Source organism: Chlorocebus sabaeus, chromosome 2, assembly GCF_047675955.1.
Source record: "Chlorocebus sabaeus isolate Y175 chromosome 2, mChlSab1.0.hap1, whole genome shotgun sequence".
In the NCBI taxonomy this organism is placed as follows: domain Eukaryota; kingdom Metazoa; phylum Chordata; class Mammalia; order Primates; family Cercopithecidae; genus Chlorocebus; species Chlorocebus sabaeus.
Genome location: NC_132905.1, coordinates 47,710,921 through 47,730,310, shown reverse-complemented (window position 1 = coordinate 47,730,310; position 19,390 = coordinate 47,710,921). Strand labels below are relative to the sequence as shown.

The following is a 19,390-nucleotide window of genomic DNA, read 5'->3' as shown; positions in this document are numbered from 1 at the left end:
GGCCAGGTGGTAGGAGGCTTGTAGGGTGGGCCAGTGCATTGAGGGCAACAGCAGCAGTGGTCGTGTTGGCCTTAGTGGTGGCAGCAGCAGCAAGTCTGGGATCCGAGAAGTTGGAGTGGGAATGCTGTGGAGTCCGCCAGGCCCAGCCTGGCCTGAGGTGGGGAGGAAGCTGCAGGTGCTGTACTGCAGGTGCTGGCAGCAGGGGAGGCACAGCCAGTGCAAGGAAGAGTCTTCCTTCTTTTTATATTTTTAGTAAAGATGAGGTTTCACCATGTTGGCCAGGCTTGTCTCGAACTCCTGACCTCAGGTGATCCACCCGCCTTGGCCTCCCAAAGTGCTGGTATTACAGGCATGAGCCACCGCGCCTGGCTTGGTTAGGTTTATTTTCTTCTTCTTTGAGATGGAGTCTTGCTCTGTTGCCCAGGCTGGAGTGCAGTGGCCCGATCTCAGCTCACTGTAACCTCCACCTCCCAGGTTCAACAATTCTCCTACCTCAGCCTCCCGAGTAACTGGGATTACAAGTGCGTGCCACCATACCCAGCTTTTTTTTTTTTTTTTTTTTTTTTTTTTTTTTTTTTTTTTTTTTCAGTAGAGACGAAGTTTCACCATACTGGTCAGGCTGGTCTGAAATTCCTGACCTTGTGATCTGCCCACCTCAGACTTCCAAAGTGCTGGGATTACAGGTGTGAGCCACCACACCTGGCTAATCCTAGTATTTTTATACCACTGTTAGGAAGAGAAAGAATTCTGTTTCCTCTGGGAATTCTAACAGATCACGATGAGGGCCCTTAGAATAAAGCCAACACAGAGGTATGCAGACATAACAATGGAGAAGGCTGGGTGTGATGACTCACACCTGTAATCCCACCACTTTGGGAGGCTGAGGCAGGCACATCACCTGAAGTCAGGAGACCAGCCTGGCCAACATGGTGAAACCCCATCTCTACTAGAAATACAAAAATTAGCTGGGTGTGGTGGCGGGCACCTGTAATCTCAGCTACTTGGTAGGCTGAGGTGAGAGAATTGCTTGAATCCAGAAGGCGGAGGTTGCAGTGAGCCAAGATTACGCCATTGCACTCCAGCCTGGGTGACAAGAGTAAAGCTCTGTTTCAACAACACAAAGAATGGAGGGTTGCTGATGACAGCTGAACCTAGCTCCAGAAACCCCTGAAAATCCATTTTTCAGTTACTTGAGCTAATAAATACCCCCTCTCCATCTTTTTTTTCTTTTCTTTTTCTTTTGCCTTTGTTGTGGGTCTCCCTGAAGATCCAGTCTCCACTAGGATTTTCAGGGCAGGCAAAAACTCCAGCCTCACATATACACATATTCTCAGGTTTCAGAAACATGGGCAGTCAATCAGGGATGTGAGAATGGATCCAAGGAGCACCCCCTCCCCAACACCCTCACAGCCCCTCCATACTGATGCTGACGAATTGAATGTTGGCTTGGTCCGAGCCTAGGGGGTTAGTGGCTGTGCGTGTGAAGAGGGCGTAATCCTGGGCTGCAGACACATTGGCAATGGTCACGAGGCTGCTGTGGACACCACCCTGGTGGTATGTGTGCTCCGTGTACCTAGAGAGAAGGTAGGGCACCACTCACCTTTTCATTCACCCGACCACTTATGCTTGGAATCATCTATACAGACATCCATTCATTTAACCATCTGCCTATCTATCCATTCATCCATTAATCTTTTCATCTACTCATCCATTCACTCACTCATTCCTCCATGCATTCATCTTCCTTCTCTGCACCCTTCTCTGCAAGGACTCAGAGAAGGGAAATGGGGCTGGAGGTCCAGACCTGGGGCTGGAGTGCTGCCTGGCTGGGCCTGGGCTCACCTGGGATCTTGGAGATCCAGAGGGACCCCATTTTTGGTCCAAGTGAAAATGATGTTGGGGACACCTCGGACACGGCAGTGGAGGGTGGCAGAACTGGTGCTGTCCCCAGCTGCAGCCACCTTAATTAGGGGAGTGGGGTGCTCCACCTGGGGGGCAACTGGGAGGGGATGGGAGGTCAACATGAGCTATGTGGGAGACATGAGGGCTGTGGGTTCAGTGGCAGGTCTTAAAGTCAGGTGTTTGGGTGATACCCACATCTGACAACAAGACGGACCAGCCCTCATGCTGGAGGCGCCACCCCGTTGTCCACGATGCACTGGTAAGCACCAGCCTGGGCCAGTTTGGCCTGGTGAATCTGCAGGTGCCCCGTGGGTCCCTTGGATATCTTCTCCATGTCATCCAGGCTCTGGTCCTCCTCATCTTCTCCCCGGAGGCCCGAGTCAAGAATTGTCCTCCCAGTCTAGCCCCAGATCCATCACTGCCCAAACTGTCCCTTTTGTAGCCTCATTGTCCTAGACACAATCATCCTCCACGGAGGTACTGAAGAAAAAAAACAAAATTCTCCTGTCATCCATCTGTCCATTTACCCAATCCATCATTTATCCACCAATCCAGGCAACCACCTACCCATCCATTCACCCAACCACTTATGCTTGGAACCATCTATCCATCCATTCATTCATTTATCCATCTGCTTATCTATCCATTCATCCATTTATCTTTCCATCCACTCATCGGTTTACTCACTCATTCCTCCACCCATTTGTCTTCTTTCTCTGCACCCATGTATCCACCCTTGTAGGTCTCCACCCATTCACACAACTATTCACTCATGCTTGCACACCCATAAATGCATGCATCTGTTCAGATATTTACCCAGCTACTTATTTATTCATCTCTCCATTGATCTTTCCACCCATCCATCCATCAATTCATCCATCATCCTTCCATAGATATCTTTCCTCTGCTGGTGTATCCATTCACCCATCTACCCTCTATCCACTGATTTTTCTCCTTCAATCATCTTCTCACCCATTCACTCACCCATTTATCCATCCTTTCACTTGTCCATCTGTTCCTCCATCCACTCACTCATTCATCCACCTGTTCATCCACTTACCTACCTATCAACCCATCTATCCATCTACCCACCCACTCGCCTGACTGTCTACCATTCATCCATCCATTCATTTTGCCACCAACAGTTATTCGTTCTGGGAGCATGCCCTGACGAGTATATAGTTATACAGGCTCATACAGATGTACGTGGTCCCCACTCCCAAGGAACTCACAGTCAAGAAACCACAACCCTTTGACCCCTCCTCCATTCACCAAAGGCTGGGTCCTCACCAGTCTCTCCCAGCTGAACATGCCTGGGAGAATGGGATTGGCATCAACAGTGCAGACTATATCCACAGAACCCCCAACGTTCACCTCAGTGGGGTCCTGGAGGGCACGGATGGTGGGAGCATCTGGTGGAAGGCAGAGGCTTAGGGAAGGCACTTGGGACCAGACAGGTCTCCATAGGAGAGGGCCCCAGGTGGGAGGGATGTCTTAGGAGTTCCAGGAAAGTTAGAGATGTGGACACAATCTGCCCTTAATACGAAAGAGTTGGAGGAGAGTTCTCAAGGTTAGCGAGGTTGTCTCCACCCTCCACTATGCCTCTGTGATACAGTCGGTTGGGTGGGCTTCCAGAATTGTGGGGGGGGGGCTTCTACAATGGGCTCCCATTCCTGATGGGAGCAGCTTCCGAGTCTACGTGGGCCCCCTCTCTGGGCAGAGATTCCACACTGGGTCTCTCTAGTGGAAGGGGTTGCGCCGTGGGTGTGGTTACACCGCGGCGGGGACTTGCAGAGCCAGAGCAGGAGGGTTCCAGGATGGGTGGCTATCCCTGGGTGGTCGGAGCTCCCACAATGAGGAGACTCCACATTGGGCAAGATTCCTTTGGTGGGTGTGGTTTCCATGGTGGGCGGGACTCACAGTGCACATCCAACCGCGGCAGCGCTTCCGCGGTGCCCTCGGAGTTCTGGCAGTGCAGCTGATAGCGGCCGTCGTCCGCACGGGTCACATTCCACAGATGCAGAGCCCCGCTGGACACGATGCTATGCCGGGGGCCGCCCGCTGGGGAAGGCCAGAATAAAGGATCTGGCAGGCCCTCCCATTCCCGGGACCCCTCCTCATGCCCACTTCCCTCACCTGGACTGAGGCAATAGCCACAGAAGGTCCAGTTGAAGGCCTCGGGAGCGGGGTTAGCAGACAGGGACACGGGCAGCAACGCCTCACCCTGCTCCACCACGGTCACCACCAGCACCTGCTCCCCCAGGAACTAGGGGGTGCCGCAGGGAGTCTAGATTGTTAAGGTCAGGATCAAGGACAGATTGGAGATCAGGCACAGGTTCAAGGGTTAAAGTTGGGGAATCACTACAGGGTTTAAGGTTGTGGACAAGGTAACAAGTTCAGAACTGAATTCAGGGGTAAATTTCGAGATAGAAATTAGAATACAGTTTAGGAATAGAGTAGAAGCCAGCATCAGGTTGAAGGATGGAAAGAGGGGTCGTGATAGGGATCGGGGTTAGGAGAGAGGACAAAGGCAATATGGGAGTGGACAGGATAGGATTTGGCCCAAGACCACTGGTCAGGATGAAGGTAGGGAGTTTCAAGTTTCAGGATGGGGTTAATGATAGAGTGATAGTGTCAAAGCAAAGACCCAGGCCAGGCTCAGTGGCTCACGCCTATACTCCCAGAACTTTGGGAGGCCAAGGCAGGAGGATCACTTGAGTCAAGGTGTTCAAGATCAGCCTGGGCAACTTAGAGAGATACCATCTCTATTTAAAATTAAAAGTACAAAAAATCAGCCTAGTGTAGTGGGATGCGCCTGTAATCCCAGCACTTTTGGAGGCCAAGGCAGGAGGATTGCTTCAGTGCAGGGGTTGAAGACCAGCCTGGGCAACATAGTGAGGCCCTGTTGCTACAAAAAAATTAAACTAGCCAAAAGTGGTAGTGCACACCTGTAGTTTCAGCTACTCACGAGGCTCAAGTAGGATCACTTGAGCTCAGAAGTTGGAGGCTGCAGTGAGTTATGATTGCGTCACTGCATTGCAGCCCAAGCCACAGAGGGAGACTCCATCAAAAAGAGAGAGAGAGAGGAAGGAAGGAAGGAGGGAGGGAGGGAGGGAGGGAGGGAAGGAAGGAAGGAAGGAAGGAAGGAAGGAAGGAAGGAAGCCAGCCAGCCAGCCAGCCAGCCAGCCAGCCAGCCGGGCATGGTGACTGACGCCTGTAATCCCAGCACTTTGGAAGGCCAAGGCGGGCGGATGACCAAGTCAGGAGATCAAGACCATCTTGGCTAACACGGTGAAACCCCGTCCCTACCAAAACTACAAAAATAAAATTAGCCGGGCATGGTGGCAAGCGACTGTAGTCCCAGCTACTTGGGAGGCTGAGGCAGAAGAATGGCGTGAAACATGGGAGGCGGAGCTTGCAGTGAGCCCAGATCGCGCCACTGCACTCCAGCCTGGGTGACAGAGCCAGACTCCGTCAAAAAAAAAAAAAAGGAGGTGGGGGCGGGGGGAGACGAAAGGAGTAGGTTAGGGTCAGGAAGGCATCAAGAGGACCTTTCCGGCCAGGGCACATACACAGCACGTTGAGGCGATAGAAGGAGCTCACGGTTTCGCGGAGCTCGGCGCTGTGGGCGCGGCAGGTCACGCGTTGGCCATGATCGCGGGATGACACTTGCAGAAGGACGTTTCTGGCCGCCGTGGAGCCTTTGAACGGGGCTCTCCGGGGCGGGACGCCCAAGCCCTCCAGCCTGTGGACCGGGGGTGAGGCCAGGGCTGCAAGCAGAGCCAGAGGCTGGAGAGGGGCTAGGCACGGGCGGGACTCGCGTGGAGGGGGCGAGGCCAGAGAGGTGCGGGGTCCCTCATACTCCCACCTCTCGCCTTCCTTGTCCCAGGACAAGTTGACCAGTGGGTTGCTGCTAATGCTGATGCATGTCAAGTTTAAGGCGTCCCCTGGGTGCAGTGCGGATGCGTTGGCCAGGATCCTCATGTTAGTTGGGGGAACTGGGAGAGGGGGTTGGAGGAGCGAGACTCAGAGGTTAGGGGCGGCCTGGTCTGCGTCCATCCCGCCTGCACCCCAGGCTCCCTCCAGTCTCCGGTACCCCACCCCGCCCCTGCCCGCACCCCCCGAGTCCAGGGTTCGCTGGGTCCCTGCCCCAGCTGGCTCTGTCCTCCACCCCGTCCTGCCCCCCGCCGAGTCCGCCCCCGGGCCTCAGCCGTGCGCGCCCTCACACTGCACCGCCAGCTGCGTGGACGCGCTGAGCTGGCCAGCCTTGCACGTGAACTTGGCCTGGTTGTCCGACGGCCCTGTGACCAGCACCAGCTCTCGGGAGAAGGTGCTCCCAGATTTGTCCACGTTGCCGAGCTGCATGCGCCGTGGCTCTTAGCGGCAGCCGCAGCTCAGTCACGGTGCGAGTCCTATGGGGCGAGAGTGACTGGGGGCCACAGGCAGCCCTGCCGCTTCCACCAATCCCCAACTCCCACACCCTGCCCAGTGGATTGGTGCCGCCAGCCCAGACAAAGCCTTTTGGTGATAGGGAGAAACACCCCCATCAGCGCCACCCCCCGTAGGGCAAAGCACTGGGGAGTGGAACTGAGTGACCCTCGCCCTGGAGTCTCTCCCGCCTCCCCGGATCCCTGTGCACGGCAGTTTTGGGGATGTGAATCTGTCTTTTGTACCACACCCAACCCCTGCTCCGCCTCTGCAGCCACCTGCAGGTCCTCACCTCAAAATCTATTTCTGCTCTGTTTACCCAACACCACGTGCAGGAAACTCCCTTGAAATTCCCAGGCCTTTCCCAGAATGCCTCAGTTCCTTTTCTTAAAATTCCCACTGTCCCCAAAGATTTCCTTTGAAATTTTCCTTAATTCCAGTGCCTTTCCATAGATTACTTTCTTTTTCTTTATTGTTGTTGCTGCACAAATTAAACTTTCCGTAGATTCTGAATCTTTCCCGATATTATTATATCTTATAAGCCCAGTCTTTTTAACAGATTCCTTTATATTGCCCAGATTCTCAGCACTTCCCCAGAATTCCATCCTATTAAAATGAAATTCCATTGTCATTTCTATAATTCCTAGTCCTCCCCCCAAAATTTTCAACTAGCTCCCTAACTTCCCAGGATTTTCCTAGAATTAGGCTTCTCTTTCATTTTAATGAAATTTCATTTTCTTACCTCCAAATCCCAAGAATTCTATTTAATACTAATGAGTTTTCGATAGTCTGTGGAATTACTAGCTTTTCTCCAAATTTTCTTTTTCTTTTTCTTTTTCGTTTTTTCTGGGATTCAAGTCTTTCCCTAAAATTCCTGACATTTCACCTGAATTCTGAGATTTTTCACTAGAATTTTCCATAATTTTAATGAAATTACCTTTTCTCTAGAATACATAATCTTGATTCAGAATTCCAATTTTTATCCTAGAATTCTCACTGTTTCCCCAGAATTTTCCTAGGATTCCATTTAATTCTCACAGCATTTGTGTCTTTCCTGATTCCCTGCCAAACCTCAGAATCTCTAGTACTTTTCAAGAAATTTAATCTTTTTCCAAGATTGCCCAAGATTCTGAAGGAAAGAAGGGGGCTTGGTCCTTCCCCCATATTCCTGGCCACCCCCATAGCCGTGGCGTGGCACCAACCTTGTACCATGTGAGGGAGGGCTCTGGGTTGCCCCCGACGGCCAAACACACCAGCCTCACCCGGGTCCCAGCCCGGAGCTTCTGCCCCTCAGTCCACAGTTTCTGGGCGGGATCTGAGAGGAGAGGCTGGAAGAGTGACTTTTTCTCTGGGCTGAGTCCTGAGGCTTGGGGCATTGCTGGGCAAGGGCAGACACTCACATTTTACGTTCAGGGTGAGCGAGTTCTTGAAGGTCTCCTTGGTGAAGGCTTCACTGAAGGCCTCACATGTGAGGGTCAGACCATTGTCCTGCCGCACCAGGAATGTCAGGTTGGACATGGAGACGTAACCACCATGTAGTCCCTGGCAGGGAATGAGCTTCAGATGTGGGGACTGCAGCACCCCCATCCATTGTGCTAGAGGCCTGAGTCCATCCCAGTCTCCAGCAGGGACACATGAGTCATCTCTACCTCCTCCTCTGTTGGACCCATGGTCCTCAAGGAGAAAGCCCCCAGGCTGCTGGACCCATCCCCTTCCCAATCCACGAGTCAGGCCCTCAGCAACCCCCATGCTCAGACCCAGGAGCTTGGCCCCCGCCTCACATCCATGATCGTCTCCTCCATGGGCAGCAGCTGCCGCCAGCCCAGCCACCATCGTAGCAGGACCCGTGGGCGACTGGACTTGCTGACACAGGAGAGTGTCACGTTCTTGTTCTCAATCTGGGATGCAGATCCCAGGATAGTAATGGCACTGGGGGGAACTGCAGGGACAGAGAGGGAAGACACTAAGCTGAGCTGAATTTCTCACAGACCAGCCCAGACAGAACAACAGGACTGGAGACAGATGCTGAGATCTTTGGCATCCAGTAGGCATAATTTGGGGGCACACATAGATGGTTCTCTGAGGCACAGACCGACAGGTGGGCAGCTAGCACCAGGACTCACAGGTGACCTGCAGCATGATGCTGCGCTCCTGGGTCCCTGCAGACACGCTGTTATGAGCCTCGCAGCTGAGCCGCGCTCCATGGTCTTCTGGCCTCACGGTCATCACCAGCACACTGTGGGCCACGGCCTGGGTGTGCTCTGTGCCCCACACTGTGGACACCAGCTGGCCATTCTGGAGACAGGGACAGGCCTGGGCCAGCTCAGGACCAGCTACTGGCCCCACTCTCCCCACAGTTCACATGCCCGCGTCTGCCCTCACCTTCAGCCACTGCAGTGTGGCTAAGGGATTCCCCCCTTGGGCCACGCATGGCAGCTCTAAGCTCTGTCCTGCCTGCACGTGCCCCTCATCCAACCCTGGCCACTCGATGACAGGGGGTCCTGGAGGGACTGGGAGATATCAGTCACTCAATGGGCCTGGAGTAGCCCATCCACTCTTTCCAGGCCCCACAACCTGCTTTTGAAACCCCATGTTTCTCTGAGTGCCTGAATTTCCATAATCCCTGTGATTCCCTTACACCCCCCCAGTGCCTGCTCCCCATCCTCAGCGCCCTAGTTGGCCCAGTTCTCCACTTACACAGAACATTCACGGTGAATGAGGCCTTGATGGGGGCCTCCAGTGCTGGGCTAGACGCCTCACAGACTAGCAACTGCCCATTATCCGAGCTCTGGGGTGTCACCCTGGGATGAGAATTCACGGTTCTGGAGTCAGAGTCATCATCTGAAATTTGGGGAGTCAGGGAGAAGAGGTGGGGATGCCACCTCTGGTCCCCACACCTGGTCGAAGTCCCCATGCCGATCTCCTCTGGGATCCGGGGTTCCATGGGAGAGATTCTAGGAGTGAGCAGTGAGAACTGGAGCCTAGAGAGACCCACATCTGATCAAAACTTTAGTGCCTGGGACTCTGGAACTGAGGTTCCCATGAAGTTTTTTTGTTTATTTGTCTTTTGAGACAGAATTTGGCTCTGTCGCCCAGGCTGGAGTGCAGTGGTGCGATGTCAGCTCACTGCAACTTCCACTCCTTGGGTTCAAATGATTCTCCTGCCTCAGTCCCCTGATGAGCTGGGAGTATAGCCATGTGCCACCACGCCAGGCTAATTTTTGTATTTTTAGTGAAAACAGGGTTTCACCATGTTGACCAGTTGATCTTGAACTCCTGACCTCAGGTGATCCACCCACCTCAGCCCCCCAAAGTGTTGAGATTACAGGCATGAGCCACCACCCCTGTTCCCTGTGAAGAAGCTTTGAGAGTCAGCTTTGAGAGTTCCCCATGAAGAAGCATTGGGTCGCAGATGTTCATACCTAGCCCAAGCTTCATGCTTGCATCTCTCGGGTCTGTGGTTCCCATGGGGAAAATTAGGGGTCATAGTTGGGTTTTTTTTTCAGTTTCCACACCTGGCTGTGGCCTCCACAGTGAAGAGCTTCTGCTGGGATCCCTCGTTCATGTTTGCAGAGATGTCGGATATTGTCTGTCCACCTTGGGGCAACAAGAGGGCTAGAGGGGTTCTGGGCTCCCCGCAAGATAGATTCTGGGGAGCATGGCCTGGAAGTCCTCAGAGTGGATGTGATGCCCCCTCCCTCCTGGTTCTAGAGGAAAAGGGCCTGGAGCACAGCTGGATCCCCTCCCGACTTTCTGGACGGCCTGAAGGCTGCAATCTTCAGTGCTGGGTCCTGGGCCTCCCCACTCCTCTCAACTCCTTGCTGGGCTGTACCATGCACCCCATCCCTCAGCTTCTCATGTCTGCACCAGCGCTACTGCCCATATCTCTATCTGGTCCTCAGCCTTGTGCTGGATGCCGCCGCCTCAATGTGCCCTCCCATCCACGGGGTCCCACACTGGCCTCAGCATCTCCTCACACCTTCTCCTGGGTCCCCATCCCAGGGATGACATCTTTTCTGGGGCCCTTAGGAGGGCACTGGTCAGGAACACACACCCTTCCCACTCCAGAGGCTTCATGCTGCCCCCTGCCACCCAGTTCACCCTCACTCACTCAGGAGAATGGTGATGTCAGGTGCTGGCTTCACGTCTCCAGACAAACAGCTGACCACGTACTCTTGCCCAGCTACCCAGGTGACCATGGTGCCTGCCTCCGGGGTCAGGTGGAGCAGCTTGGGAGGAACTGGTGAGAAGGGTCTGGGGTAAGCTTCCAGCACTGAGAAGGATTTGAAGATTGGAGCTCAGTACCGAGGGTCTGGGAGAGGAGAAGCTGGGGGCTTGGACTCCTGGGTCCTGGGGTAAGGGAGGGCTTGAAGCCCAGACTCGTGGGTCCTGGGGGTCTGTCACCCATACCCAGGATGGAGAGGATCACTCTGGGAGACACGAGCTCGGGCCCCATCACGGAGCGGCCGACCTGGCACTCATACTGCGCTTCATCACTGAGGTCACAGGCCTCGATGTGCAGGTGGAATTCACCTGCAGGGAGAGCCGGAGGTCAGGGTTGCAACTTGGGCTGGTGGCTGAGGGTCTCAGGCTCTGATCCCTTACCTCTAGCAGGGTCCCCTTCCAGGCGGTACCTCGGGAAGCCTGGGATCCTGGGGTCGGGGCCCAGGAGCAGCCCATCTTTGGCCCATTGCACTGCACTGCCAGGGGTGCTGACCCCACACCGCAGCTCCACCAAGGTCCCCCTCCACCACTGCCAGGTTTTCAGGCAGGGCCCAGAAGCCCTGGGGGATGGAGGCAGGAATCACCAACTGCGTCAGGCCTGGGGACACAGCAGGGTGCAAGGAAAGGGCAGAGGGTTTGTCTAGGGAAGGTAAGTGGGAAATGGGGGCCACTTGGCGCTGGGTACAAGGCTGGGATCCCACTCACCTTCAGTCAGCAGCCCCAGGAGCAGGAGAGGAGCCTTGAGCATCGTCCCCAGGGCCATCACAGGTCCCCCGTCCCCCTACTGTTACCCCCACAGTGCCTGCAGCCAGCCACCTGCGTCTGTCTGGCTCTCTCTGAGTCCCTCTCTCTGTGTCTCTGTCATCTGCTTTTTTTTTTTTTTTTAATCTCTCCATTACTCTCCTCCCTTTCTCTGTTTTCCTCTCCTGTCAGTGTCTCTCTATCTCTGTCTTGCTCTCTCAGTCTCAATCTCTGAGTCTCTTTCTCTGTCCCTTTAAAATATTTTTTTTTTCTTTTTTTTTTTTTTTTAGAGACAGGGTCTCATTATGTTGGCCAGGTTGATCTCAGACTGTTTCCCTCAAGCCATCCTCCCACCTTGGCCTTCCCAAGTGTTGGGATTACAGGCATGAGCCAGTGTCCCCAGACTGTCTCTTTATCTTTCCATCTTTCTCTCTTTGTCTAAGGCATTCTCTCTCCTTTTTTCTCTGTCTCGTTCTCTCTCTCTCTCTCTCTCTCAGTCTCTATCTTCTCTCCTGCCACCCCTCACCCCTGCTCCTTGTCTCAGTACTCACGGCCTCTCAAGAAGGACCTGCAGCCCAGAGTCTAGCAGGCCAGGAGCCCAGGAGAGCAATGAGGCTGATGCAGGCACTGGCAGAGTTGGCCCTGCTCTCTGACCCAACTTGAGCTCATCCTCACAGTGCAACCTCCCCCAGGTGCCCTCCAGAGCCCCCAGCTCCGGCCTCTGCCCAGCAGGCTCCTCCTAGCCAGCTGGGCTGAAGCATAAAATCCCCTGTCAGCACATGCCAGGCGTGTTCCTCAGTGCCTCCCCAGCCTCCATGGCCCCAGGGCCTGGCTTAGGCTGGGAGGATGGGAGAAGTCAGACCTAGGTGGTCTCCCAGCTCAGCATGGGAGCAGCCAGCTGGGCCCCCAGCTCTTCCCTGCCCTGATACATGACCTTGGGAAGTCCCTTTCTTTTTTTTTTTTTTTTTTCTCAAGGTAGTCTTGCTCTGTTGCTCAGGCTGGAGTGCAGTGGCATGATCTCGGCTCACTGCAGCCTCCACCTCCCATGGCTTGAACCTCCCAAGTTCAAGCAATTCTCCTGCCTCTGTCTCCCAAGTAGATGGTACTACAGTCATACACCACCAGGCCTGGCTAATTTTTGTATTTTTACTAGAGATGGGGTTTCATGATGTTGACCAGGCTGGTCTTGAACTCCTGACCTCAGGTGATCCATTTGCCTCGGCCTCCCAAAATGCTGGGATGACAGGCATGAGCCACCGCACCTAGCCTCCCTTCCTTCCTTGAGTAGACATTAGCAACTAAATGATGTCAGGGATCTCTGCTGGGGAGTATGCAAGAGTGAGTGTGAGAGACTGGGAGAGTGTAGGAGAGAGGGAACATATCCGTGTGTGTACATGGGTGTGAGAGTGGGGAAGGTTAGAGTGAACTGTGATCTGTAATAAGCACATGGAGAGCGTGTGTGTGACAGAGTCCTACATGGGAGTGCACAGGGTGTGGGCAGGAGTAAAAGGCAGAGTCCAATTCTGCCGGCCCCCAGTATGGGTGCAGTGTGAGCCCAGAGTGGACGCCCTTTGGCAAGGACTGCTTGAGCTTTCTTCTGTCTCTTTTTCTTGCCATCTCCCCCATCTCTTCTTTCCTTCTCCATGTCTCTCTCTCTCCCTCCCTCTATCCATCTTGATTTATCTTCCTTTCTTTTGAGATGGAATCTTGCTCTGTTGCCCAGGCTGGAGGGCAGTGGCCTGATCTTGGTTCATTGCAGCCTCAACTTCCTGGGCTCAAGTGATCCTCCTGCCTCAGCCTCCTGAGTAGCTGGGACTACAGGCCCACATCACCATTCTGGCTTTTTTTTTTTTTTTTTTTTTTTTTTTTGAGAAGGAGTCTTGCTGTGTCACCCAGGCTGGAGTGCAATGGTACGATCTTGGCTCACTGCAACCTCTGCCTCCCAGGTCCAAGCGATTCTCCTGCCTCAGCCTCCCGAGTAGCTAGGAATACAGGCATCAGCTACCACACCAGGCTAATTTTTGTATTTTTAGTAGAGACGGGGTTTCACCATGCTGGCCAGGCTGGCCTCGAACTCCTGACCTCAGGTAACCCACCTGCCTTGACCTCCCAAAGTGCTGGGATTATAGGTGTGAGCTACTGCGCCTGGTCACTTGGCTAATTTTTAAAAAATGTTTTTGCAGAGACAGTGTCTTGCTACGTTGCCCAGGCTTGTCTGGAACTCCTGGGCTCAAGCAATCCTCCCATCTCGGCCTCCCAAAGTACTAGGATTACAGGCATGAGCCACCGCACCCAGCCCTTGATTTGTCTTTCTTTTCTTCTTTTTGTTTTGTTTTCTTTTCTTTCTTTTTTTTTTTTTTTTTTTGAGATGGAGTTTTGCTCTTGTTGCCCAGACTGGAGTGCAGTAGTGTGATTTTGGCTTACTGCAACCTCCGCCTCCCGGGTTCAAGCGATTCTGCTGCCTCAGCCTCCCTAGTAGCTGGGATTACGAGCATGCGCCACCACGCCTGGCTAATTTTTTGTATTTTTAGTAAAGATGGGGTTTCTCTATGTTGATCAGGCTGGTCTTGAACTCCTGACCTCAAGTGATCCGCCCACCTCAGCCTCCCAAAGTGTTGGGATTACAGGTGTGAGCCATCGTGCCCAGCCGATTTATCTTTCTATGTTACTCCATCTGTTTGAGACTCTCTCTCTCTCTCTGTATTAAGTGGTTAAGTCTCAGTCAATCTTTATTTCACTGTCTCTCCGTCTCTGCATGTCTCTGTTCTTCTGTTTCTCTGTCTCTGTTCTCACTTCTGTCGCTCCCCTCACCCCACACTCTGTCTCACACACACCAGGAGCTCCATAAATATTTGTTCTTAGCCGCACTCTGATCATGCCTCTTTCTCTTATGTGTCTCTCCATCTCTGAGTGGCTCCCCTCATCACATCCCTGGATTTTATAACCATATGCTGGTGGGCCTGCCCTCCCCGCGTGCACATACACTCGCCTGGGATAAGCTTCTTCTGCCTGCTTATCTCCTGCGGGAATCGGAAATGCTAGTTTTCTCCCCGCCTCCCCAAGAACTCGGCCCCACCTGCGTCTCGTTCCCCAGGAAGGAGATGAGGCATCTGGCCCCAGCTCCCAGCTTCATCCTCCATGCTGGCCTTCCCTCTTCCCTCACATGCTTGACCCCTTGCCCTCCTCCCACCTCCCCTCTCCCAACTGCTCCCTACACCCCCTGGGAAATGGGCTGGATGCTGAGCTGGTGGAGGGGTGGCTCTGTCCTGGGGGCCCTTGCCAGATGGTGTCCCAAGGGGCCAGAGCATGGAGCTGTCCCTTGCTGGGGCCTTTAATTAGCACAAACCTTCCACCCTCCACCTTGTCTGTTTTCCTTCTCCCAGTGCTCTTGGGACCTTGGGCTCTTCATCTTTCCATGTACGTGGCCCCAGAGAGCCAGGAAGGGGAAGCTGCACCAAGTGCCTGGAAAAACAGTCCCACTACTTGAGTTCCTCCCCAAGACTCAGGAGTTCTGGGCCCATGCCATCCTATTTCAAAATCCATGCACTAGATATGCCACATAGAAGCCAGGAGTGTAGGCCCCCAGATCGCTCCCCTCTCAGACCCTGGGGTCTCAGTCCCTTCTCTCCAAGGACTCAGGAATTTGGGCCTCTGATCCTCCTGGCCACCCTACCTGCCCCTGCATCCCCCAGCCCCCCACCGGCCCCATATACACACACACGCACACACACACAGACACACACACACACACAGTACTTAGGACAGATGTTCACTTTCTGATTTCCAAATCCTCCTGGGCCCATGTGGGGGTGGGGAGAGATTGGCAGTTAAATCCACCGACTCTAAGACTTAAGACCAGATATTCTGACCCCTGTCACCCTCTTCCAAGTGCACCATGCTGCAGGCAGGAGACCTAGGAGTTGAGTCTCCAGCCTCTCAAGGAACCAGGCGATCAGGCCATCAGCGTCTCAGCCAGCAAAGGCCTGAACCACCAGTCCCTTACAATCCCGTAAGTCCAGCCCCTACTCCCAACCCCACCCCGCCATTTAGGGACACAGAGTCTGAGCCTAAGAACAGCATAGAATCTGAATGTGGACCCCCCAGTTCTTACAGGTCCAGGAATGTCAGATCAGGGTCCCAGCCCCCCAGCCCTCCTTCAGGCTGCTCGGGGTCCCTCCCACCTGCTTGGCCAGCTGCGCAGCGTGGGAACGCCCCAGCTGGGCTGCATGGAGCCCTCAAGACAAGCTGTGCGGTTCCCAGCCTCCCTGCCTGCCCCGCCCGGCACCGCCGCTTCCCAGCCGTCGCCAGGCAACGAGGCCGAGGGGCCCGGCCGGCCGAGTGGGGAGAGGGGCTGGGCCGGGACTGTGGGGTCCTGGGAAAGGAGGGGCCGGGGTCCTGGATTCCTCGGTCTTAGGACGTTTGCAGCAGTAACAAGGGAACAGCCCTCTGTTCCCCACTTTGAGGAGGGATTTTGAGGCTGAAGGAGTCAAGGCAGGGGTCCCAACTGTCCCCCAGGTATCGGCGTGCCCTCTTCCCGACCCGCAGGCCAGGGGAGCCCCGGACCCCGCCTCCCCCAGGGCGCGGAAACTGGCGAGGCCCCAGGGGCCCTCATTTATAACTCGGTTTCCACTGAGCGCAGTCCCTCCAGGACCTGGGCTGAGCAAGTTTCTTCCACTCTTTCCCTTCCCTCCTTACCCCTATGCCTGCCCCTCAACCTCGGCAGGGCGCAGGTGTCCAACCCAGCCGGGACCCCCTCCTCGAACCCAGGTGTTCCGGCTCCCAGACCCCAATTGAACTGGGGGCGTCCACCCGCCGGGGAACCCCGCCCTGCATCCCCCATTCATCCGCGTCCAGCCGCGGGCGTTTCTCAATGGGAAGAGGGCGGAGCTCCCAGGAGGCGGACCCGGGCGGGGCGAGCTGGATCCGGCCTTCTTGGGGTCTCCCAGAGACCCAGGGCGCGGAACTGGCAGGGGTTTCAGAGCGTCAGAGGCTGCGGATGAGCTCACTTGGAGGACTCCAGGCCAGAGACAGGGGTTCTCTAGGCTGGGGCGAAGAGTCCAGTGCGAAGGGGGCTCCGGGCCAGGGTGACGGGAGGAGTGCTTCCGAGGAAGAAGTTGACAGGGAGGCCCCTGCGACTGCAAATCTCGTGAACCTTGGGGGACATACGCTCAGGATGCGGGTCCCCGCCCTCCTCGTCCTGCTCTTCTGCTTCAGAGGGAGCGCAGGTACCGCACGAAGGGAGCGGATGAATATGGGGTGGGTGTGGGGGGATTGCTTGCAGGCTGCCCCTTCACTAGGGAGAAGGGAGTTGGGGGCTGGGACCCCTGGGTCCTGAATGAGGGGGCTCTTGAAGGTGCTAAGCTTAGCCCTGCTGCCCCCAACTTTCCTAGACGCGTCGCCCCATTTCCTGGAACAGCCAGAGGACCTGGTGGTGCTGCTGGGGGAGGAAGCCCGGCTGCGGTGTGCTCTGGGCGCCTACTGGGGGCTAGTTCAGTGGACTAAGAGTGGGCTGGCCCTAGGGGACCAAAGGGACCTGCGAGGTAAGAGGGTTCTCTCCACGCTGGGACGGGCTGGCTAGGGGTAGAGTTGCTGGGCTCGGCTGTACCTGCAGTTTCTATTTTGACATTTTAAGTTTGGGAAATTGGTGGGCTTGGGTAAACATTTAGGAGTCCTCATTTTTGAGCTGCTTCTTTGGGGGTGACCCATAGAGTTTTGGAATTATTATGTTATTGTGAAATAGTAAACAGGCCAGGTGCGGTGGCTCACGCCTGTAATCCCAACGCTTTGGGAGGCTGAGGCCAGAGGATAGCTTGAAACCAGGAGTTTGAGACCAGCCTGGGCAACATAACAAGACCTTATCTCTAGAAATATATATATATATTTTAAACTAATTAGCCAGGCGTGGTGATGTGCATCTGTAGTCCCAGTTACTCAGTAGGCTGAAGTGGTAGGATTGCTTGAGCCCAGGAGTTCAAGGCTGCAGTGAGCCATGATCAAGCCACTGCACTCCAGGTAATGGTGAGACCCTGTCTCAAAAAATAAAAAATAAAAAAAGGAAAAGAAAGAGAGAACATAAATGCAAAAAAGTACAGTACACATAAACGGAAGGTTTACCAAATAATATAGACACTGACACAGCCAATACCCAAGTCCACTGCCAGCTCCCCAGAAGCCCCCGTATTTCTTTCCCCTATCATAGCCCCCCTCCCCCTCACTCCAGAAGTAGTATCTAACCTAACTTTTATGGCAATCATTTTCTTGCTTTCCTTTCTGAATTTATTACCCCCAAGTTTGCAGTGACTCTGGGTTGGGAGGGAGTTAGAGTCTCTATGGGCCCAGTACACACTGTTTAATAGTGTCTTACCACCAAATGTGTGGACCAGTCAGAACCATGGCATGCTGCCTCCTCCCTGACTCCAGGGTGGTCCCGGTAGTGGATATCAGGGAATGCAGCCAATGGTCAGCATGACCTCCACATTAGGCCCGTGGAGCTAGAGGATGAAGCATCATATGAATGTCAGGCTACACAAGCCGGCCTCCGCTCGAGACCAGCCCGACTGCACATGCTGGGTAAGGACCTCACCCACTTGTCCCCTGGGAGCCCAAGGGGGCAGCCCGTACTAGCTGTGAGTAGCAGAGTCCAGGGAGCCCAGGGGAGTGGTCAATTGGAGCTGAGAGGATCAGGATCCATCTCTGACCCCAAATCCACCTTGCAGTCCCCCCAGAAGCCCCCCAGGTGCTGGGCGGCCCCTCTGTGTCTCTCATTGCTGGAGTTCCTGTGAACCTGACATGTCGGAACTGTGGGGATGCCCGCCCTACCCCTGAATTGCTGTGGTTCCGAGATGGGATCCGGTTGGATGAAATCACCTTCCATCAGGTCAGGTCCAAATTCCGGTGCTAGCCTTTGCCTATTCAGGAAAACTTGGGGTACACTCTGACCACAGGCTCATCTTGAGGAGAAGAAGACATGGGAGGGTAGGGGTTCAAGGGTTTGGACTCTTGAAATATGATGCAGGGTAAAGATTCTAGGGCCAGACTACCTGGGTTCAAATCATGTCTCAGCCACTTGCTAGTTGATTGATCTTAAGTTAGTTAACCTCTCTGTGCCTCAGTTGCCTTATCTATACAATTGGAATAATAATAGCATGCATGTCATAGGGTACGGTGAGGATTAAATAAATAAATACCTATAAATGCCCAGAAGAGTGCCCAACACATAGTGAACCCTATATAAGTAAGGCAAGCTTATCCAACCTGTTGCCTGTGGGCTGCATGCAGCCCAGAACGGCTTTGAATGTGGCCCACCACAAATTCATATACATTCTTAAAACATGATGAGACTTTTTGTAACTGTTTAGCTCTTCAGCTATCATTAGTGTTAGTATGTATGGCCTAAGACAATTCTTCCAATATAGCCCAGGGAAGCCAAAAGATTGGACACCCCTGATGTAAGGGGTAGATGGCATTATTATTCTTATCCACCCCTCCAGACCCTGCTGAAGGAAGGGACCCCTGGATCAGTGGAGAGCACCTTAACCCTGACCCCTTCCAGCCATGACGATGGAGCCACCTTGGTCTGCAGGGCCCGGAGCCAGGCCCTGCCTGCGGGAAGGGACACAGCTATCACACTGAGCCTGCAGTGTGAGTGCAGCTGGCCCTGGGAAAGAGGGGTGTGGGGCACTGACTCCTGGGTATGAGGAAGGAGGGGACTGTGGCCCCTGGGGAATGAGGAAACTGGGACCTGGATTCCTGGATCTAAGAGAGCAGGAGAGGGCCAGGTATGGTAGCTCATGCCTGTACTCCTAGAACTTTGGGAAGCTGAGGTGGGCGGATCATCTGAGCTCAGGAGTTTGAGAACAGTCTGGCTAACATGTCAAAACCCATCTCTACTAAAAATACAAAAAAATGCCGGGCATGGTAGCACATGTTTGTAATCCCAGCCACCTGGGAGGCTGAGGCAGGAGAATCACTTGTACCCCTGGAGGCAGAGGTTTCAGTGAGCTGAGATCCTGCCACTCGGCAACAGAGTGAGACTCCGAGCAGGAGAGGACAGATGGCTGGGGGTCCCTGGGGAAAGAGGAAGCTGGGCCTTGAC

At 54.2% G+C, this 19,390-nt stretch overlaps 1 protein-coding gene across 1 annotated transcript; it reads right to left on the bottom strand.

Moving 5' to 3' along the window:
* Positions 1 to 1,404: 1,404 nt before the first annotated feature.
* Positions 1,405 to 11,317, bottom strand: LOC103220863 (nephrin-like). The gene is given in 22 exon segments (XM_073004794.1): positions 1,405 to 1,573; positions 1,843 to 1,999; positions 2,098 to 2,270; positions 3,194 to 3,314; positions 3,823 to 3,963; positions 4,039 to 4,179; positions 5,475 to 5,647; positions 5,771 to 5,900; positions 6,129 to 6,279; positions 6,281 to 6,331; positions 7,533 to 7,645; positions 7,731 to 7,872; positions 8,112 to 8,269; positions 8,454 to 8,625; positions 8,713 to 8,840; positions 9,028 to 9,131; positions 9,846 to 9,927; positions 10,442 to 10,570; positions 10,741 to 10,863; positions 10,936 to 11,074; positions 11,076 to 11,152; positions 11,260 to 11,317. Coding segments are annotated over 22 exon segments (2,832 nt in total).
* Between the last annotated feature and the right edge of the window lie 8,073 nt (positions 11,318 to 19,390).